Genomic DNA, 24405 nt, shown 5'->3' on the forward strand with positions numbered 1-24405 from the left:
TCACTAACCATTTTAAATCGAGCACTTTAATTCACACCCCCAGCATATATATATATATATATATATATATATATATATATATATATATATATATATATATATATATATATATATATATATATATATAGTTGAAGTCAGAATTATTAGCCCCACTTCGAATTTTTGTCTTCTTAACAGAGCAAGGAAATTTTCATAGTATGTCTGATAATATTTTTTCTTCTGGATAAAGTCTTGTTTGTTTTATTTTGGCTAGAATAAAAGCAGTTTTAATTTTTATTAACCCCTTTAAGCTATTTTTTTCTTGATAATCTACAGAACAAACCACTGTTATACAATAACTTTGTCACTTTAAGCTGAACACCAGTGTGTTGAAGAATATCTAGTCTAATATTATTTACTGTCATCATGGCAAAGATAAAATAAATCAGTAACTAGAAATGAGTTATTAAAACTATTATGATTACTAAATCTTCTCTCTATATAGTAAAGAAGCGGTCTAGTAATTCAGGGGGGGCTAATATTTCTGACTTTAACTGTATGTATGTATGTATATATGTGTGTGTGTGTGTGTGTGTGTGTGTGTGTGTGTGTGTGTGTGTGTGTGTGTGTGTGTGTGTATATATATATATACACAGTTGAAGTCAGAATTATTAGCCACACCTTTAATTTTTTATTCTTTTTTAAATATTTCCCAAATGATGTTTAACCGAGCAAGGAAATGTTCACAGTATCTATATCCCACCCTCTCTGCATGTTTCAGTTGAGATTACGTCAAACATCCAATAAAAATGCACATTTTAAAGCACTTCAAGGACACTTAATAATCCGTTATTAATTAATTGTTGTTTTTTATAATAATAAAAAAATAAATGAATAATAAATAATAATTAATCTGGGATGAAAAACAACAAACTGTAAACTGACGGGCAGTGCTCTCTCCTCTCAGATGCTGTCAGAGGGCGAAAGGAGGACAGCGAGGAGCTCACGGTGCTGACCGACAGACACACGCTGCTCAGACGAGGGAAAATTACACCACAGGTGAGACAAACACAGACATCAGGTAAATAATCGAACTTACAGCATCTTATAAAGTTGCTCTTCGACTGAACCAATGTGTTGTACATAAAAAAACTCCTATAGTGGTTAGTAATAGTGTTTTTGAACCATAATATTGTTCAGTGTATTATACTGCATATCTTACAGTATCTACAACTCTGTTAATGAATGCTCCAGCATATTACCTATGGTGAACTGATATACTGTAAATAATACTGCAGCATACTTTAGTTTTTACTACAGTAAACTGTGGTGTATTGTAGTGTTATATATCATATACTAGGTCAGTGGTTCTCAAAGTGGGGGTCGGGACCCCCTGGGGGGTCACGGGACAATGACAAGGGGTCGCTTGGTGATATCCAAAACTCAAATAAATTTTATTAAACTATTAGAATTACCATATTTTATTCATAACCGACAGAATATCGTTAATAGTTGCATTAAAGAAACAACAACATAAAAATAACAATCAGCCATCAGCCTTTAATTTTAAAAGCAAAATGTAATTAAATCCATAAATGACTTTAAAAAAACATTATATGGCTAATAGACTGTGGCATTTTTGTGTTGTCAATAAGCTCATGTTTATATTTGCCTATAGTTGTGTCTGCAACGTTTACATATTTACAGTACAACCACCTTGAAAAATGGGGGTCGCGAGCCACTGATTTGATTATTTTTGGGGTCGCGGGCTGAAAAGTTTGGGAACCCCTGTACTAGGTGACAGAGTGGCTCAGTGGGTAGCACTGTGGCCTCACAGCAAAAAGGTTGCTGGTTTGAGTCCCAGCTGGGTCAGTTGGTGTTTCTGTGTGGAGTTTGCATGTTCTCCCCGTGTTGGTGTGGGTTTCCTCCGGGTGCTCCGGTTTTCCCCGCAGTCCAAACACATGCACTATAGGGGAATACAGCTGTAAGGGCATCCGCTGTGTAAAACTTTTGCTCAATAAGTTGGCAGTTCATTCCGCTGTGGCGACCCCTGATGAATAAATGGACTAAGCTGAAAGAAAATGAAAGAATGAATGAGTTGAGTTGCCATAGCAACTATAGAATGACCACAACAGATTAATTACTGTAGTTGTGTTGTGTGTGTGTGTGTATATATATATATATATATATATATATATATATATATATATATATATATATATATATATATATACACACACACAGAGAGAGAGAGAGAGAGAGAGAGAGAGAGAGAGAGAAACTTGAATTCAAAATTATTGGCACTCCTGTGAATTGAAGTATTTCCCAAAAAAATGTTGAACTGGTTCAGGAATTTATATAAATATTTCTATAAATATTTGTACTATAAATATTTGTCCTTCTGTAAAAAAAAAAAGTCTTATTTGTTTTATTTCAGCTAGAATAAAATAAGTTTTTAATTGTTTTAAAGTCATTTTAAGGTCAATATTATTCGCCCTTTAGTTTTGGATTGTCTCCAGAACAAACCACTGTTATACAATAACTTGCCTAATTACCCTGACTTTACCCTAATTACCCTAGTAAAGCCTTTAAATGTCACTTTAAGCTGTATAGAAGTGTCTTGAAGAATATCTTGTCTAATATTATTTACTGTCATCATGACGAAGATAAAATAAATCAGTTATTAGAGACGAGTTATTAAAATATGTATTAAACATATACAGTTGGAAGCAGAAGTTTACATAAACTCTAAAAACCTTGTTTTAAAAATGTCTGATGGTAAATCACACTAAACGTTTACTATTTCAGGTCTGTTAGGATTACCTAAATGATTTACATTTGCTAAATGCCAGAATAATGAGAGAGTTATTTATTAATTTCTCGACAGTCAAAAGTTTACACACATTTCCTTGGTATTTTTTAGCTTTGCTTTTAAACTGTATAACTTTGGTCAGATGTTTTGGGTCTCCTTCCACAAGCTTCTCACAATAGTTTGCAGGAGTTTTGGTCCATTCCTCCTGCAGAATTGCTGTAACTGAGTCAGATTTGTAGGCTGTCTTGCTCGCACAAGCTTTTTCAACTCTGCCCACAAATGTTCTATAGGATTGAGATCAGGGCTTTGTGATGGCCACTTCAAAACATTCCCTCTGTTGTCCTTAAAGCACATTTTCACTAGTTTGGCAGTGTGTTTAGGGTCAGGGTCTGTTTGGAAGAGCCATTTGCGGCCAAGTTGTAATGTCCTGGCTGATGTCTTGAGATGTTGCTTCAGTATTTCTCCATAATGTTCTTTCTTCATGATGCCATCTATGCTGTGAAGTGGACCAGTCCCTCCTGCAGCAAAACAGCCCCACAACATGATGCTGCCGCCCCCATACTGCACAGTTGGGATGGTGTTTTAGGCTTGTGCGTTTTCCCCTTTGTCCTCCAGATGTAACACAGCTCATTATGGCCAAACAGTTCACTCTCAGCTCCATCAGAGCACAGGACATGTCTCCACACATCAGTCTGTTCCCAGTGTCATTCAGCTAATGGTAATCTGGCTTTGTTGTTGATTCTGGCTTGTTGATTCTCCATGTTGTCACACAAGGAAGCAGTGTGTTTAAGCTTTTCCTTCAACACTATTCTACAGTTGTGCCTCACATTAACTCAAATGTTGTCAATCAGCCAATCAGAAACTTCCAAAACCCTGACATCATCATCTGAGCTTTTCCAGAGGCAGAATAATCTGATTGTGTGTAAACTTGACTTTCAACGAGAGTTATAACAATTCCTCAAACAATCTCTCTCTCATTATTCTGCTATTAAGCAGAACAGAAACACATGTGATCATCCTAACTTACCTAAAAAAGTAAATCACATCAAATTTAGTCACAGTAACTGACTTCAACTGTATACATTAAAAAGTATGCCCTATTAAAGGACTCGTCTTTAATTATGACTTCACTCAGTGGAAATGATGCATGTGTAATATGTATGAATGTTAATGATTGACCTCTGCATTGATTCTCTCAGCCGGACTCTTCATTATGGGACACACTGTTCTGGTGGCTTGATGATGATGATGATGATGAAGAAAAATCTGGAAAGCACAAGAAAGTTTCCAGGAGCCTCAGACATCGAGCCCTTCCAGACCCGCGGCTCCTGAAAAAGAGGAAAACCTTCACTGAGCGCAGAGGAAGAGGAGAAGAAGAGATTAAAGAGAGACAGAAACAGATGAAAGCCAAGAAGGTGGAAGAAGATGAAAACTTGGAGAAGAAAGCAAAGAGAGACAGCAAGAAAAAGATGAAAGCCAAGACGAATATGGAGGAGAAAGAAGAGGAATGCATGGAGAAGAAGAATAAAGCAAAGAAAAGTCCTGTGAAGAAAGAGTAACAGCAGTGATGTGCGTGCTTTAAGGAGACGCGGATGTGCTTAATCGCCATGAAAATAATGTGATCACTTTAAAAATAAGATTTGTTTTTCCTTTAGCAAATTTCTTTGTGAATATATTATTAATCTGATGATGAACTATAATTGACCCTTCGCTAAGCCACACCCAAAAAACGCGATCCACCAATCATGGCTTAGCAACCGTAGCTACGCGCAGGGGCTCTGTCAAGCCAAGGAGCTTAGAATCACCAAGAGGCGACACTCTAGTGCAATATGGGAAACAGCCACTAGATGGCGCTGCGGCCATTTTGTAATGAAAACTCCAATAGTGTGTAAAATAAACTATTAAAAGTGCTGATGATTGTGATGGTAAGTGTTGTATTGTCGTCTTTCAGGTTGTCTCTCAGCTTTAATGCGCTTTTTAAATAAATAAATAAAAAACTAAGCAGCCGCTCGCCATCGCAACAGCAATAAGATCCAATGGCCAGTCGATCGCTTTCCCTCCAAAATGGTGGAATCCAGGGCTGCTGCTGGGCGCTGCTGTTGCAGTGGAACGTTCCATTGAGTGTCGCCTCTTGGTCATTCTAAGCTCTTTGGTCAAGCTTTCAAGTGAGGGAAACAGGCCAAAGCGTTGTGCATATGGATTGTGCAAATCTGATACCTGGTCTCCTTAAAGTTTAAATGGGATGGTGGAATTTTTTCCCTTTTCAAAACCAAAAACTAGGGTTGGGTACCGAAACCCGGTGCCATTATAGCCCTGGTACCTTGGTAACCGGTATGTACCAGTATTAAGTCAGCGTAGGAATTTCGGTGCTGCGGCAAAAACATAAGCAGCATCAAAGAGGTGCATGAAAAAAGGCTCACACGTTGTGTCACAGCATCACTAAACATTTAATTCTAAACAACTTTGAGAAATACAGGCTGTTTCTCAATATGCGTTCTTGTCTGTACTTGCGTTCTTGTGTCCTCGTGAAACGCCATCAATCGTCGACAAAGTACTGTTCCAATTCAAAGTTCACATCTTTTCAAGTACACATGAAATTCCTGGATGTGTACTTGCTCTGGCCTTTGGCCAAGCATGCATCGAGAGGTGACTTTTGTGAACTTGCGAAGCTCAGGTATCCCAGAATGCATTGCAGCGTAACCAGCAAGTTCTAATAGCGGAGGAGGAAACCCGCACGGTTTTAAAAATACTCCTTTACTGTGTCACAAATAAAGTTTTAACAGTTTTTCAGGCGAGAATGTAGTTGTTTTAAAATGGAATCGGCAGTTTATTGACAAAGATAGCGCTTCTTTAACGATTTGGCTCAGCTTATGCGGACTCCGACTCCCAGCCTGCCAGCGGGAGCTCCGTCATCAGCTCCCCCGCTAGAGCAGCTTTACTTCGGCCAGGCCATCTCGGACGTATTGCTGGACCTCATCACTCCATTGTAGTTAAATCAGGATATTTAATACATCTTGTGAATATCTAAAGGACGGTTTTTGGTCTTATAAGTCTATCATTTGTTCTCAGCTGTATTATTTTGGCAGTGTTATTTTGTTACCTTTTATAATTGTCTTTAATTATGTTACCGTGTTGTACGCTGTTTGTCTTTGTTTACCAAATTGCTTGACGTAATCTTTATTTCTTATCGTGTTTGTCTTTATTTCTTATTGTGTGTATGATTACCCTTATAGTTTAATAAATCTGATCATCAAAAACACGTATAGTAACTCACTTTAACTAACATTTATATGAATATTTGTGTACAATTCCTTAAATCAAAAATGCAGATTTAAAATATTAATATAATATTAATTAAATCATTTTATTGTTAATGTACAGTGAAACTGATGAATCCATGGTGAGGTAAGCGACGTTATAAAGTACACTGCTGTTCCATTTGAAGAAGTACCCAACTTGTGTCCTCGCGTTCTCAGGAGTTCGTTCTTCCAAGTCTGAACTTGGCAAGTCTGAACTTCCAAGGACGCAAGTCCGAACTTTGCGTACTTGGTATTGAGAAACAGCCACAGACAGGCGGTATCAGGCGTTTGTTATTGTCGCTAGGGAACAGACGCACGAAAACAGCGCATTCAGCCTGGTTTTCGGTGAGCGAAAGCAAAACGACGCTCTTCAGATCACGGCGCGTGATCACGTTCATCCAATTTGCTTAAAGGGCACCTAGGTTACCCCTTTTTTCATATTTAATATAAGTCTATTGCGTCTCTAGAATGTGTATATAAAGTTTTAGATCAAAATAACCATCAGATTTTTCATTATATATTTTACAAGATGTTGTTTTATATTGATTTCCAGCAGGGGGTGGTTTTGTCGTACTGCGCCTTTAAGCCGAGTTCTCCCCGCCTACTATTTCTACATGCCTCCTCCCTCGGCTGCGTCAGACAACAGACAGAATTAAAGGAAGAAGGTCTCACGTAGCGTTTGTGAGAAATACTACAGTAAGAACTAACCTTTACTAATCAGTATTGTTAAGTTGCATTGATGAGTCACACACAATAAAGGCATATAACGGACCTACACATATATCTCTCTTTATATATACATTGTAACCAACTATGGGAAATAATAGCACTTTGTGACTTTATAATTACTTTTGTAACAATATTCCCTTTGTTAGTTGTTATGTTGATACATATAATATACATTCACTTGACCGTTTCTTCAGTTGGCATTTAAATCATCACTGTTGCCGTTGGAATTACAGTGCAGAGCGTATATATATATATATATATATATATATATATATATATATATATATATATATATATATATATATATGTACAGTTAATACGAACTCTTATATATATTAATATACACTATCAGGTTAATTTAATAGATGACACTTGTTGCTTTCATATCTGTAACGTATATTCAACACATTTTGATAACGATTTCAATATTTCATACCTGATGAGGGACAATAATGTTAATAAAAACAGAGTCTGTGTATTGTTTGAGCAGCAAGCCCCTCCCCCTCATTAGGTATGAAGTACAAGAAGCCAATCGGAAACATGTAAATCATAGCATCACATTACATTAATTTAAAATATTTATTTTCTATCTTCTACTTAATAAAACGAAAGTGTACAGACTAGAAAGACAAATTAACTTTGATTTTTAATTTCTAATAATTCGTAACCACTTCACGAACAGAACAGAGCTTTTATTCCCGGTTGCTTTGTGTATGTCTGTCTGGTCTTGTTGACATATACACGCGACTACCGGAACATGTTAATGCGCGCAGCTGTCAATCAATTCGGTGGGCGGGGGGATCGCACACACCTATCGATTTGAAAACAGCTCCAATTGGCCGACCCTTTTTTTTGTAGTTAAACTGAAAAAAAAAGGACTGGGTGTGTTCATATCACCCCAGAATGACGGTCTATACACTATACCAACACACAGATCTGTCCAAACAGCTTGAAAAGTAGATTTTTGACCATAGGTGCCCTTTAAACTAACCATTCTAAAGCGTATTTTACAAGCAAGGATTCTTACACAGCAACTGTCTTTACAAAAGTTGCGTGTAAGCAAGCTGAACTGCCGCTCTAGGCAGAGGACGATCATGCCGCCCTCAACCCCAATGTGAAAACGTTGAAGTGACGTGTCGCGGACCTCTATTCAGCCGCCCTATGCGCAGATATAACTGAGGACACGCGGGTGCTGAGGGAGGGAGGGGAGGTGTCGCCGACGCTGCCCTCTCTATACTGCCGCCCTATGCGCGGAAATAACTGAGGACGCGCGGGTGTCGTGGACCTCTAATCTGCCGCCCTACGCGTGGATTTAACTGAGGACACGCGGGTGCTGATGGAGGTGTCACTGCCGCTGCACTGCCCTTTCCTTTCCTTTTCCTTTCCTTTATTTATTTATGTCATTCAAATCATCACAATAGAATTGTAATGCAGAACGAAATTACGTTGCAACAGACCCAACAAGAACATAAAAAACATCACTATAAAAACACTATAAAATCCTAACATGATAAATAAGCTTTTATAATTCAATAAAATATAAAAAAATATAATTATATAAGATATAACCCATTTTTTAAAATGCTATGCGCGAATATATCTGAGGACGCAGGTGGTGAGGGAGGTGTCGCGGACATAACTGAGGACGCGGGTGGTAAGAGGGGTGTTGCGGACTCGCCCTCTCAATATTGCTGCCCTAGGCGGCCGCCTAGGTCGCCTCTATGGACGCGCCGGCCCTGCGTGTTAGGGGCAAACATGTCAAACTTAATGACATTTGAGCGCTCAAAGGCAGAGCCCAAAAAAACCCAAACGATACCCAACCCTACCAAAAACCCAAGAGGAGAAATGCCAGCGCGGATCAAGCTATGAGAGGGGCGCTAACGCACCATTTTTTCACTTTACTGAACTTCATATCTCCATCTGTTTCAAGCTATGAATATTTGAAATTACAATTCAACAGAACAAAACCGAGATATGATCACAAACTGAGCAGCTGCGATCCATATACTTTACCCGCAGCTGATTTATAAAGAGCACACAAACACACTGACAGAAATAGGTAACTTACTGTTCATTGTTATGGGTCAATGATGCTAATATTCCAGCCTGATCTCACCAGAAAACGTAAGTATTTTACGTTTTGGCAGTTTAGTGGCTAATTCGTACGAATTCAGTCATAAGAAAATGTACGAATTTAAAAAGGAGGCGTGGCACCTAACCCCACCCCTAAACCCAACCGTCATTGGGGGATACGCAAATCGTACTAAAATGTATGAATTAGCCACTAAATGAAAAAGTTACGAATTGCCGTGAGATTGTGTTGAATATTCGGCACAAATCCATCAATTTCCCCTTTCTGGCTGCTCTTTCTATGAATGAACTATGTAAAAGCTCTGTCCATGCCTGTTTCCTGATCGGTTAGTAGCACTATATTCATTGCACAATATAAGTATATCAGGCTTTTTGGCTAAAAATAGAGAAATCACAGTTTAATCAGTTACTATTAGATTATTTTTTAATGTCACCTCTCCTGTTGTGTATGAACTCATCTGTTGAATGGTCATCATATAAAGCGGCTAAGCTAAGCTAGCTTCAATTCTGATTAAATGATTCTGTTTCCTATTATGTGGTGAATATACCCCTGTAATGCACACTGCAGTCCAATTTTGTCTGGGTTTCTTGGATATCTCACCTGTTCGCTAAAAATGACATTATACCCATGGGAATGTCTGAAACCGGTGCACACACATTGAAAAAGCCGTGCCAGGCACGAAAGCTTGACAGGCTAGCAACAGTAACAAGGGCGGGGCTTAGCGAAGGGTGAATTTTGGCGCTCTTTTTGTTGGTTATTAAATACGAGTAAATGTATTTATTGACATTGACAATTGATGTCATGATTTAAAATAAATTATCGTTTTTCTTTTGCAAAATATTAAATATCTTTTATTTTAATTATATTTTTGTGATTATCTTTTTGATCATGCTGATGATAAACTACAATTTGGTGCTTTTTTTTGCTTGTTTTTGTGGTATCCCTGAAATTATGATAGCAAGTAGCAGATACAGTTGAAGTCAGGATTATTAGCCCCCCCTTTTTTTATTTTTATATACATTTCCTGAATGATGTTTAACATCAGTTTTATTTCGGCTAGAAAAAATGCAGTTTTAAATTTATTATGAACCCTTTTAAGGTCAATACACAGATATACATATATATCTTACAAATGAATAACCCTGAAACAAAACTTGACTTTAACTTGACCAAGTGCTGTTTACCAGAGAGAAGACGGTTTTAAACATAATAGTTTTATTAACTTATTTCTAATAACTGATTTATTTTATCTTCACCATGATGACAGCACATAATATGAGACTAGATATTCTTTAAGACACTTCTATACAGCTTAGAGACATTTAAAGGCTTTTTTACAGGGGCCTATAATATTGACAACATTATTTTTTATTAAAAACTGCTTTTATTCCAGCCAAAATAAAAGAAATATGACTTTCTCCAGAGAAAAAAAATGATAATACTCTCTGAAATTGCCATCGATTTGTTAAAACATCATTTGGGAAATACTTTTGGGAAAATAATTGTACTTTTTTTTTTAAAGATGACCACATCTTTGTGTCATGTTGAATTTAAAGATGTTTTAATAATAAAAACAGCTAAACTATTACTTGACTTTAAGACTGTGTTGAGTAATACTGAATGGTCATGTGTCGCTGTTATTACTCTTGATTAGTGTTAAGAACAGAGCACTATGCTGGCATTTAACTACATTGCCTTAATGCACATCTGTATTTGGCTCAAGCCATGGTGGCCATTTCTTTCCCCAGTCAACCAATCACAACAGACTGGGTCTTCAAACCAATCACCAGTTTAGAAACAGTTTAGAAACAGTTTATTTATCAACTAATTTCGAGACGATCACGTGCTTATGATTGCTTGCAGCTGACTGCATTATTCAATTTATAATTAACCAATCAGACGATTCCTAATCCACTATAAATACCCCAAGTTCCACATGACAGCCATCTTCGTTTTGAAGAATCCCCCCTTCCACCCCTACTCCCGTAGCACTGTTGCTTCAAAGAAAGAACATCACCGGTTCTAGTCCTTACCAAGCCAGCCGACAAGTTTACAAGTTCTCCCAGTGCTCACGTGGGTTTCTCCCCGGTTTCCTCCCACCGTCAAGAAACATGCAACCTAAGCCAATTGACTAATCCAAATTGGCATCATAGACATGCTCCTAATAAGTAGTTATCTCTTAAGAGTGACCACTATCTGTTCATTAGCTACTACGGCAGGGGAGTTCTCCAGATCTACCTGAGCTCAAACTCCCCTCTCTCCCTGCAAACGGGAGGGAGCCCCAGGCTCGAGGATCTACTGAGCTCAGGGCTCTCTCCTGGGACAGCATGCCAAACAAGCTTTATAATCAATCATCAGCTGAGTGTGAACTCTTGAAAGAGCAGCTTGGAACAACTGAATGGCTGAATTAATCATATGGGAGTCATTGGGATAATGAGGTATATCTAATGCAGACATCTATCAGCCTGTTGGAGACCCCTAAAACCAAAATATGACCTCTTATGATGCATATTAGGGGCTCTTTAAAACATCACAACTGTACAGCGAAACAAAAGATGACCATCACATGTTGAATCTAAAGAGGATTTAATAATGATACAAAAGAACATAAAAATAACATTTGGTCAACGTTTCTCCATCACTGAGAGAAACGCTCGGATCTTCATATGCTGAAGGTTTAAAACAGATTCAGGTGTTCCTCCGTTCAGGCGTCGGTGGGCAGTGGCGGGCGCAGGTGCAGCGGCAGGACCCCCGGTGGAGGCATCTGTGGTGGGACGGGTGCTCCGGGGGGCAGCGGTGGCATGCCGGGCATAGCATCCCGTGGCCCGAGACCCGTGATCAGAGACGGAGGATGCTTCACTCCCACCGGTGGTCCCGACGGAGCCACCAGAGCCTTCTCCATCTTAAAGTGAAACTGCAGGAAAAACTGGAGGACGAGACAACATGTGTTAAAAATAAAGTCATCTTGGTATTCCCGTGATTTGGGATAGAGAACTTGGTGTGCAGAATCACAGCTTTGATTAGGATTTAATTTGGCAAAACATTTCAGTTTCATCTAAAAATCCTGCCCACCTACTGATAAACTGCAATGTAATTCATAGAATCTATTATACACCTCTAAAACCTTTTAGAATGAAACTTATTTCTTCACCTGTTTGTGTTAAAGGGTCACGAAACACCAGAGCACATGTGTTGAGCTGTTGACAGTGGTATATGTGTCCCACACTGCTAAAAACACTATTAGGACACCTATATTTCACTAAAAAGTGTAAATTGGTTGTTTTTGCGTAATTTCAAGCAAATTCGTACTTCCGGTTTGAAACGAATTTTTGAAGCTGCGTCACGGTCATGACATAATAGCGTGTATTCCAGCGTGCAGACTGGACGTCTGTGCCAGAGTGTGTCTTATTACGTCTTACAGTGTGCTGCATTAATGCATGAGTAAGGCTTGGTTCAAACCAATCAGCGCGCTCTATTGTGCAACTTCATTAATATTCATTACTGGCACAGTGTTTAGACGGCAGAGACGCCACGTTGTGTTGGCAAAACAAGCGTGAAGTGTTGCTTTTATAGTTTGCTGCAGTGAAGTTTTGTTTTCATTTTCTCTCTGTGAGAGCTCAGCTGGAGTCACGTGTGGATTAACAGTGTACGCGACGCTCCACAACAATAACTTACGTGTCTAAGGAGGATTATTGTTTACCTGAGAGCTGTTCTCATCTGCAAACGCTGAGATCCGGATTCGCTTGTAGTCTCCTCTTAATAAAGACGCGGCTCTAGTTGCTGGTGATTGTCCTGTCTCTACAGATTTGGTAAGTGAGCGACCAGTGCTCTTTGTTTATTCAGTTTGTATTTTATTCGTATCGAACAAACCATTGCACCGAGTGTAAACAAGTTAGCACTACAAACAAACTATAACCTTGTGTAGGATTTTGTAACCTACATGCTTAAAGTGCATCTAAGTTTCCGGGAAATGCGGACGTTTTTTTTCTCTCATTCGCCGTGCGGTATCAAACATTGCATGAAAAATACACGCTTAGAGCAGTTCCTCGAATCAAATATCTCGTTTGTCGCGAGGGGCATGAATGAATTCCCTGAATGAAAGAGCCAAACTGCAGTTAAAGTCCACCATTTAATAATTTGGCAAATAATTCGACTACAGATGTCCATGTAAACACAGTCACTTTCTCCCCTGTGTGTGTGTGTGTGTGTGTGTGTGTGTTTTGACTCTGAAAGTCAGTGCGTGCCCAAATAGACACTCCCACACCATGCCTCTTTAGTTCCTCCAACACTCCCACTTAAACAGAGCTGGACACGCCCACTTTTCTGACTTTTTCCCAAAGTAGAGGTGTGAAAACACCCTGCTGAAACAAGGGGGTTTCATGGCCCTTTAAATGTAATACTGGGGCCATGGGTAGTTTTTTCATGTTTTCTGGGAATGTCCCCCAATCCACAATTTTTGGGTTAACGTTTCCACCATCTCGTCGCAAATTTTGGAAATAACCATTAATCCTGAACCTTGCCTCTTTCTATTGAATGATGACTCTTCAGTAACCCTGACTTTGAATCAAAAACAAACTCTTTTCTCAGGATTAACAGCTGCAAAGAAAACAATAATTAGTTTCCTCCTAATCTCCTGTCAGTTCAGCAATGGTTACACTATTTTGTAGACATTGCTCGACTAGAACAGTCCACTGCCTTAATTAACAAAGCAAAGATTTCAACAATCCTTCACTGGAACAAATACATGACAATTTGATCTCCATTATTAAAAGTTAAGTGATTTAATTCAACAACATAGGAGAAACTACGGTGGCCGGGAAGTGCAAAACAACATTACAAAGTGTGAAACACTTTTACAAAGCTCGAGACAAATTTACATTTTGAAAAACATTTTTACTTATCATCAGACACAATTACACAGGAAAAACTATTTTACCAAGGACGAAACAAATTAGCTTTTTAGAAAACAAATTAACAAGACGCAAAACACTTTTACAAGTCCCGAAACACATTTACAATTACAGATTCCCTACGGAAAGGGCATGTACCACACACCGGAAGTGACATCAGTGTTAAACCTGTGACTGGTGGAAAAACATTCTGTAATTGTGTACCCGGGTCACTTTAGTCATGAACTTTTTGGCTTTAACAAACTCATCCCTCAGGTTTTTCCAAACCTTTTAATAAAAACCTCTCCACTGCTGTTGCAATTTCTAGCTAAGAACTAATGGTCATCTGGTTCTCCCAATGATCACGCATGGATGATCATAAAGGTGTCTGTACAGTCGTATCTGTTTCAGACAAAATCTCTTCAAAGTGATTCATCATCAACTCAAATCAAAAGTGGCGCCACACGAACTGTTCACTCGAGTCTCAAAAAATTGTGCGCTCGCCAGCCGAAATCATGTCGTGCGCACCCGAAGCGAACCTCTGCCAACACAGCGATGACGTCACATTCGCCGTGCGCACAGTTCAATAACAGAAAGCTGATTAGCTATTGCATGTTGGTCTCATTTGTAGTTGTAATGGCGCAATTCACATTAGGACTAGTGAAATAAAGAACTACAACACCACAAAAACAAAGCAACAACAAAAATATTTTAGATGAGCATTAGATGTAGCGTTACATGGACATCGCAAAAATAAGACCTGCACTGCAAAAATATTTAAGGTAAAAAAATATTTTTGTGGAGAAACAGTTTTGCAAGAGACACAAAACATCTTTGCGAGGGAACGCAAAAACTTAGAAATATATATTTTCCTCCCACCCATTTTTTTCTTTCACCCATTATTATTTTTTTCACCCAGCCAATTTCTTTCTCCTCTATTACATCCCTTCCGGGGTTCTGTACATCTCTGCATGTGAACTCAGAGAAGAAAACATTTCCAATGATATTCAGCTGTTGTATTTGTCCTCACCTGTTTGGTTTCTCTGTTCCAGTGCGTCCAAAAACGTGTTTCTGCTTTGTCAATCTCTCGACTGGGGACCTGAATACAGACAAACATTTTAATATAACCTATTAAACCAACTTTAATTATTAATCATTGTGTCCATAAATATCAAGTACCTAAGCATGAAAAACTAATTAATAATACTACTAATAATAAAAAGGAACAACTACATTTATATACTTGACATAATAATAATATTATTGATAATGTTAGTAAAGCAACAATAGCTAATTTTAAATATTTGATATAAATATACCTATCAAATTCATCTTTAATAATCCATTATGTGGCCATATATATATATATATATATATATATATATATATATATATATATATATATATATATATATGGCCACATAATGGATTTATAAATGTAGTTGTGTAAATGTAGTATATATATATATATATTTATATATATATATATATATATATATATATATATATATATATATATATATATATATATATATATATATATATATATATAAACGGATCCACACATTTAAACACATAAAAAATGAATTAATAATTAAAATAATAACTCAAATTTAAATACTTGATTTAATAACATGTAATAATATTTAATAATATTAGTTATAACTATAACATCAAATATTTGATACAATAAAAACACCATCCAAAGTCATTTTTAATTATCCATTATTATAAATAAAAAATAATTACTTTAAGATATAGTAACATAATAATAGAAATAATAATAATATGAATGACCATTTTAATAATAATAACATAATTCAAATATTAATAAGCCAATTTAAATAATAATAACAACTAAATTTAAATACTAAAAAAATAACAACAATAAGCCACTTAATTACTAATAATAACAACAATACAGTTTAAATAATAATAACAATAACAATAATCAAATTTGATTAACAATAATATAATATTTAAACAACAACAACAACAACAATAATAATAATAATAATATTAAAAATAATAACCCATTTTAAATAATAATATCAGAATGTAAACATTAATATGCCAATTTTAATAATAATAATAATAATAATAATAGTAATAATAAATACATTTAAATCTAAATATCAATAACAAGAAGCCACTTAATAATAATATTAATATCTATAATGATAACAATAATAATCCAATTTAAATAAATAACAAAAATCAATTAACAGAATTCAATTTAAATCATTAATAATAATAAAAAACATTTTAAATAATAATAAAATAATAATAGAAAGTAAATATTAATAAGCCAATTCAAATAATAATAATAACTAAATTTAAATACTAAATAACAATAAGCCAATTTAATAATAATAATCAAATTTAAATAACAATATTAACAATAATCCAACTTGAACAATTAACAATAATAATAATAATAATAATAATAATAAAAAGAAGAAGAAGAAGAAAAAGAATTAAATGTAAATAATTAATAATAATAACAACAACAACAATAATTCTGAGATAGTCTGGTAGAGTCAATATTGACTAACAATCATTTGATGGATTTTGACAGCAATACTTTGAAAACACAACAAATAAAAGCACTATTATTTACTAATACTAATATTTTAGGCCATGTAATTAAATTGCGAGAGCAACACTCCTTCAGCATTACTGCACAGACCTTGAAAGCGATGGTTTCGTACGGCTCAGCAGCGAACAGCAGATACTGCCAGCGCCGGTCCGGAGGCTCGATTCTCTGCTCATACGCTGACATAAAGCGATGCCGTGGCCCGATTCCCTCCGCTATCTCTGGGTAATCGATCTGAGGAACAACACATGGAGAGAAAAGATCCAATCCAGCACAGATCAACCAAAACAACCCACAGTTCACACTCAGAAGCTCCAGGATTTACCTGGAAAAGCAGACTCTGCTGTCCAATCTCTGGATCCCTCTGTTTCGTTACTACGACAAACAAAGATGTACATTTGTCAGTCACAGACTTTGATTGAAGGTTACTGAAAGAAACTGTTTTTCCCCCGAGTGCAGAGGTGGCCAACCCTGTTCCTGGAGAGCCACCTTCCTGCAGATTTCAGTTGCTACCCACATCAAACACACCTGCCTGTAATTATCATGTGGTGTTCAGGGCCTAATTAATTGGTTCAGGTGTGTTTGATATGGGTCATGTTTTACTGTAAGAGGAATTGTACAGTACAAGCACTGAGTGGAGTCTTCATCTTTAAGCAAAAAAACCATAAGTAATTCTTGCATGTCCAATACCAACATCTGGTAAAAACCACTTGATCAACCCCTGGAGTCTTAAAACTCTGAGATTTCAGGTTGCATTTGATAGACTTATTATTTCCCAATGCATCCTACTTCTCTTGCCACTTCTTTAAAACGTAAACATTAAGAAAAGCTCTCATCTCTGAAGGAGGAATTTGGCATTTGTTCAATCTGCGGCAAATGTTGAGGCATTTCTTTATTGCTTTGTGCATATACACAAATTTACACATCTTAACTCTTTATTCATCTCTTGACTTCACTGTTTTCTGTAATGTACATAAAGAAATCCCAGAGAAACTAGACTAGAACCTAGAAATCAAAATAAGACATTTGCTTGATTTTGCGTTTAATTCAGCGATGCCGGAATCGCACAATCCTGGACGGTCTAAATAACTCCAGCACCAGCATAATAAACAGAGTAAATTTAGATTTCACACAGACTTTTAATGAACAAGGCTCAGCGTCACACCTTTATAACCGGGTCTGCCGATCTTGACAAACTTCTTGACCTCCACCTTGACTTTCTCTGGAGCAGGCTGAGCCGGCGCCTCCTTCGCCTCTTTAGCAGCTCTCCTCGCTCTAAAACACACACACTCCATCAGTTTCAGCTCTAATCCAGATTAGTATATCTGCAAACGCTGTACTTACAGGTTAGACTGATGCTTTTTGCCCTGTGTGTGTGCAAGATAACTCCCCTGAAAGAGAAAAGTTCATATTTGAGGATGAAATCAACACACTTGCTGCTTTTCCACTATCGCGCCTAAAGCGAGCGAGCCAGGGCGAGCCAAGGCCAGTCGCGTTTCCACTGTCACTTCCGGGGCCTAATCGGGCCAAATCGGGGCTTTCTTGGGGCCAGCGGCCGGCCTTTTTCGGCCCGCAGAATACCTTGGGCCAAAGAGGGCCAACAGGGGCTTTGGGGTGGAATAAAAGGAGAGGCGGAGTGCGGACACAGTTTTCCGATCGCACACGAGTACATGCGCCAAACACATAAATAAATAAGGGAAAGAAAACATCTAGCCTTATAGGCTGGGGTCTTTTTGCATATGATCATCCTTATGTTTCCCTTTTAAATGTAAGGCTGTTGCATAAAATAATAAAGTTTTAATTTATAGTGACATTGCTGCGTCCTCCTTGATGTTTCAGTAACGCATTTTAATCTTTACACCATATTAAAGACACAGCACACAGTAAAGGTTTTCAAGAGTTTCTGTCAAGTTTAAACGGTGTGTTTGTGCGCGTTCAGATGCCTGTATGTGTGCGAGACCGAGCAAAAGAGCGCTCCCTTCACAGCTCTGTTGATGCCGAGCGGCTTTTTTTCTTTTTTGTTATTTATTTTGGAGATAAAACACAATATAAACACAACAGAAAGACATTAAACTTTACACATTTCATGTCCACTTTTGCCGCCTCAAAACAATAGTGCAGGGCTCGAAATTAACTTTTTTACTTGGTAGCACATGCTCCCAACTTCAAATATTTAGGAGCACCAAAAAAATTTAGTAGCACCCACCAAAAATGAATGAGCACCGCTGCAAATTGTTTTTTGAGGGATTTATTGTATTTTAAAACAACATTAATAGGACTGACAAAAACCAGAAACAGCTATCTAACTAATGCTGCGAAGACATTGATATTTGTGTGCCATAATTCCAAAATGAATGTCTAATAATTAGGCCATAGAATATTAATGATGATAAAAAATGACAATAATAGTAACAATGAATTCCATTTCTCATTATGATGCTGCCTTGAATGTGCATGAATGTAGGTTATCTGCTGTAAAAAGTCTGTTACTTTATGAAAAATAATTTTATAGTTTGCATCAAACAAAAATGAAGCATTGCAGTAAGAAATATTAATTTTGTGCTGCTGTTTTTATATGCATGTCAATTTAATAATAATATTTCTGCTACAAAACAAACAAAAGATTATAATAAATCATTCAATTCAATGATGAAAGCTGAAAAGCAGTCATCAGTAAATAAATAAAGAAATAACATACACCTCAAAAAAGAATAGACAAAGGAAAGTAAGTAAAGTCTCACTTCTATCACTCTTTAAAAGTTTTGGTTTCAGTTTGTGTCAATTTAAAGGTTCAGTCTGAGCTGATCTTCATGTTTCTGTGTTAGTGGAAAGCAGGCGAGTCAGCCGACCCAATTTATGAGCAGGCAGAGCAGGATTCTTGCGCTAACCTTCGGCGCAATACCGGTCTTTGTTATGAGCCGCAGTTTCAGTGTAAATTTAGTAAAGGCGAGCTTCTTCGGCGATGACATTTACAGTATTAGATTTGACTTTTAGCGGACATTTGCGCTGAACACGCAGTGAATGCAACGCATGGAGATTCGGGCACCTTCTCCAAGAAGCGCGTACTCGATTGATCTCAGCTGGCGGATCATTATTCACCACGTGACGTGTCATGATCGCTTTCATCTGCGCCTCAACTTTAGGTGGGGTTTGCAAACCTGTGTGCTTTAAGTTTTTACTCTTCAGCCATTTGCATCATAAAAGCTCCTTCCCTGTCATCAAAATGGTCGCAATTTCGAGCCCTGATAGTGTCATATCTTCATAAAATAGCCTAAGCTAAATTAAAATAATTTTAAAAATGACAAATATCATATATAATAAAATCGCATTAAATAAACCAATATAAAACTAACAAAAGCTAAACCAACTTAGGTATATACAATATTAATCAAACCGTTTTAAAGCCATATTAAACTTTCATTTTACAAAGGCCTCTCTAAAAAAAAAGAAAAAAGATTTGAGATATTTTCTAAAAACAATAAACACCAGAGAAGGTTTGAAATATTATTTATCAAGTATTTGGAGACGATGATAATAATCAAATCATGCAAACAGAGCAGTTTATGGGTGAATGAAAGCAGAAAGGCAACCTTTTTTTTCTGTAGGTTAGGCTCTCCTTTTTTCTTATATACATGAAGAGCTTTATTAGTGCATAGCTGCTGAGCGCAACAAAACACAGGCCATATTTTATTACTTGCTCTTATGTGCTGAAATACTGAACACTTTCCTTAAATAAAGAGGAATCGCCTATTAAGTGTCATATAGTCTATAGGGAAGAATTAATGTTCTTAATGAATTAATGAGACGGGTTCATCTAGCTAAGGTTTCCATACCATACAGTTGACCAGCTAAACATTAAAGCACAATTTGCAGCGGTCGCCTGTTTTCCCAGTGTAATCTGAGCGATCTACTGCACGCACATTGCTATAAAGACACTATCTGAAGATGAATTTGCATGCGTGAATCAGAAACATTTCCATTCAATAAATGTGCAAATAAAATATGATGCACAAACTTATTGATGATTCCTACTTGTCTTTCTCGTGATAAATAGTTGGCAAAATCTGATATGTAGCGGGGAAAAAAAAAGAAAGAGTTCATCAGACGCTGGACTCGAACCGAGTTCAAGCTCGAACGTGTCAAAACATGATCACATGCGTCTTAAGAGCTGCTCCACTGAGACTGTTAAGGGTACTGCAACATTTTACACCTATAAATCACACTATTTCTTTTTTAACTCCACAGTGGGATGTTCAGATTTAACTTTGTTAATCGCATCAGCTAAACTCTCTCACTCAATTTTTTTCTTTTGTTAATTCCGGAGAACAAACTTGCAAATAACACCGCTTTTCTCCGGTCTACCTCTGAAAGCAGCACCTCCAATTCACATTCTGTTCAAAGTTTCTCTTCTTGCTTGCTTTTGCTGTTGCTTTTTCGTTTGGTTTTGCCATTAGCATAGTCATTAGCAAATTCATACGGGGGCAGAGGCAGGGAGGGGTTTTGTGCTCGTGCACGTGCGCTCAGTTTCACGTTCATTCGGATGTACAAAAGAATATGCGTGAGATTCGGCGTACGCAGTGTTTCATACATCTGAATTTTTTTCTGCGTACGCACATTTACAGCTTTGTGCTCACGCAATGTTTTAGTAAGATTTCCACGCAAGTCTTCGTACATGAGGCCCCAGGACTACAGACTCTGAGGTCCCGTACGGCTCAAACACCCGCAGCACGGATTATATTTACTTCTAAAAGGCTTACAGTAAGATTATGTATTAAATACATATACAAATACGAAATTTTTGTTGCTATAATTTTAGTTAGCTTCAGTTAGTTCTATATGTACACAATACAGCTTCAGTTAGTTCTAGTTTTTTAAAAACTCTCGTGGTTTTTTTTTTCAGTTAACAACAATTATTTTACATTTTAGTTTTCGTTTTTTCGTTTGTTTTCGTTAACTATAATAACCTCGGAGTTTAACCACTCTCACTGGCAGAGCTGTGAGAAAAACAATGCTATTGGCTGTTGTTTTAAGGGGAGGAGCTACACTCTTTGTGTTTCAGTTGAGATTGCATCAAACATCGAATAACAACTGCTAATTTTAAAGCACATCGCAGAACCTTTAATGTTGCTTGTGTGGTCTGGTACCTCATTATTGTGCAGCGTGAGACACAGCTTACACTCGTAGGAGCCCAGGTGGTTTTTCATGAAGTACGGGTCTTTATTGATGTCGATGGTCTCTAACGCGAGCTGCCGCAGCCGCTCACGCCGGTCCCGGTTACTCTCGGACGCCGATGCCACGCCACCGCTGCCCGTCTTCCCTCCAGCTCTGTGCTGGAAATCCATGATTGCAGATCTTCACTACCAATGCTGAAATCACACAAGAGGAAAGCGCATTACAGAAATATTGTTGTAAAAATGGTTGACAGTGTGACAGAATAGCGAAGTTCACAGCACAACTACAGCAATAGAGGAACAACATCGTCACTTTCAGGAGGATTTTAACAAGCTGATGAAGGAGAAAACACTGACAGAGCAGCACGATTCTGGCTAAAATGAGAATCGCGATTTTTTTTACTTAAAGATCACGATTTTCTCACAATTCTGTAGATGAAAAATCAAGGTTTATATGAGTGGTCTGTTATTACTGTTATTTCTCAAACATATGGTAAAAAAACTATATTAATATTATATGTAGGTCTACTGTTTATTCTCATGCACAACACTGTGCTCGCTAAGAAAGAAAAAAGCACATCAAATGCTTGTCATAGCCTTATCATAACTCTTAAATTGCGATATGATTATTTAAATGTTGTGTTAATAATGTTTTTTTAATATTTTTTTATATATTTAATTATTTATTATTTTATTTATGCAAAAATGTATGGATTTATATACTTATTTATTTCCATATTTATTTATTTATTTATTGTTTTATTTATGCAGAAATGTATGAATTTATATACTTTTTTATTTGCATATTTATTTATTTATTTATTGTTTTACTTATGCAGAAATGTATGGATTTATATACTTTTTTATTTGCATATTTATTTATTTATTTATTGTTTTACTTATGCAGAAATGTATGGATTTATATACGTATTTATTTATTGTTTTATTTATGGAGGAATCTGTGGATATATTAATTTATTTCTTTGCAAATTTATTCATTGTTTGATTTATGCAGAAATGTATGGATTTATATACTTATTTATTCATTTCTTTATTTATTGTTTTATTTGTGCAGAAATGTATGGATTTATATACTTATTTTTGTATTTATTTATTGTTTTATTTATGCAGAAATTTATAGATTTATATACTTATGTATTTATTTATTGTTTGATTTATGCAGATATGTATGGATTTATATACTTATTTATGTATTCATTTATAGTTTAATTTATGCAGAAATATATGGATTTATATACTTATTTATTTATCTACTGTTTTATTTATGCAGAATTTTATGGATTCATATACTTATTAACGCATTTATTTATTTATTGTTTGACGTATGCAGAAATGTATTGATTAAAATACTTATTCAATTGCGTATTGATTTATGTACTGTATGATTTATGCAGAAATGTATTGATTTATATACGTATTTATTTATTAGTTTATGCAGGAATTTGTGGATTTGTTCATTGATTTACTTATTTGTGTATTTTTATCTATTTATTGTTTTTCGTCCGCAATATTTTAGCTCCAGGGTTGAATATTCTACAAACTCTGCTGTAAAACAGATCTAGTGGAGAAAATAATAATCTGCGTGAATAAAATGAACAAAATAATGAAACAAATAACTGAAACGTGCTGAAACTGGTCTCAGATAGTGAAAATTCGACAGAAAAAAATAAAGCATAATTATTTCGGAGCAACAAATATTAACTAGCATAATAAATACACTAAAATAAACAGCACAAAAAGCTAAATGATGAATTATTATTGTTTGTTTTTAACGTCATGTATTCTGTGCGAATGAACATTATATTTCGCTTTAGTCAGCTCAACTTAATCCAAACCGGTTTCTACAGCGTTTAAAGCATTAAAAGTATAACATAAGCTTAATATAATAATGTCACTATTAATATTATCGATCAAATGACTGCAGATATCGACCAACAACAGCAGACACAGATCAACAACAGCAGTCGGTATCAGTAGATTTGAATGGAATCGACTCAACTGCGCTTTTAATGCTTAAAAAGTAACGCTGAGAGTTTATTAAACGACCAGAGTTCAGTTTAATAACATGTGAAACATCTTTCCAGTAAAATATATGAAAAGAACTATCATATTTACATCGAAAAACCTAATTTTAGAGCATATTTACCCCCAACGTCCAGATCACGCTTCCCTCTGTTCCCGCTGCAATGCGCATGCGCCAAATGATGCACTTCCTATTCCTGTTATTTTGACACGCACAACTTTATTGATAAATTCAGCATAAAAGTGTATTCATAAAAAATAATAATAATACAAAATTGCTGACTCGTTTATATAATACGTAAAGTCTGCGTTGTGACATTAATGTATGTATTCAGATGCATTAGTGTAATTAATCTGACATTTAAAAACTCATTTATGGTGTCAAGTCTAGAAGGGATACAGCTGCGGATACACAGCATTATTGTTGTGACACCACAGAACAATAATTAATATTTTACATTACTGTGAGGGTCGGGGGTAGGGGTAGGCAATAATTAAATACAATTTAATTGGTAATTTAATTGATAATATAAATAATAATCGGTATAATTAATATTTTACATTGCTGTGAGGGTCGGGGGTAGGGGTAGACAATAATTAAATACAATTTAATTGGTAATTTAATTGATAATATAAATAATAATCGGTATAATTAATATTTTACATTGCTGTGAGGGTCGGGGGTAGGGGTAGACAATAATTAAATACAATTTAATTGGTAATTTAATTGATAATATAAATAATAATCAGTATAATTAATGTTTTTACATGTGAGGGTTTGAGACATATAACATA

The 24405-nt window shown here is 36.1% G+C and overlaps 3 protein-coding genes across 11 annotated transcripts in view; 1 reads left to right on the forward strand and 2 right to left on the reverse strand.

Annotated features, from left to right (window-relative positions):
* The window catches only part of lingo3b (leucine rich repeat and Ig domain containing 3b), a 644601-nt gene that overhangs the window by 224236 nt on the left and 395960 nt on the right, over window positions 1–24405 (reverse strand). The gene's annotated exons all lie outside the window — the stretch shown is intronic.
* LOC108179272 (uncharacterized) overlaps window positions 1–24405 on the forward strand; it is a 120759-nt gene that overhangs the window by 12159 nt on the left and 84195 nt on the right. For 2 of the 8 annotated variants that reach the window (XR_015479192.1, XR_015479190.1), the window contains exons 6-8: window positions 947–1038; window positions 3991–4576; window positions 4937–6043. Coding sequence is in view for 3 of the 8 variants with exons in the window: in XM_087241776.1 (XP_087097902.1) it covers window positions 947–1038; window positions 3991–4350 (452 nt within the window). In the remaining 5 variants the exon portion in view is untranslated. Of the gene's footprint in view, window positions 1–946; window positions 1039–3990; window positions 4719–4936; window positions 6044–24405 lie in introns of those variants that run through there. The other 6 variants (XR_015479189.1, XR_015479188.1, XM_087241776.1 and 3 more) reach the window with 4 other exon arrangements.
* sf3a2 (splicing factor 3a, subunit 2) lies at window positions 11480–23804 on the reverse strand. Its single transcript, NM_201043.3, is given in 8 exon segments — window positions 11480–11837; window positions 14831–14899; window positions 16490–16630; window positions 16722–16771; window positions 17562–17671; window positions 17741–17787; window positions 21541–21762; window positions 23735–23804. Coding segments are annotated over 7 exon segments (837 nt in total). The 5' UTR covers window positions 21739–21762; window positions 23735–23804; the 3' UTR covers window positions 11480–11615.

Source organism: Danio rerio, chromosome 2 (genome assembly GCF_052040795.2).
Source record: "Danio rerio strain M-AB ecotype USA chromosome 2, GRCz13ab, whole genome shotgun sequence".
Taxonomy (NCBI): domain Eukaryota; kingdom Metazoa; phylum Chordata; class Actinopteri; order Cypriniformes; family Danionidae; genus Danio; species Danio rerio.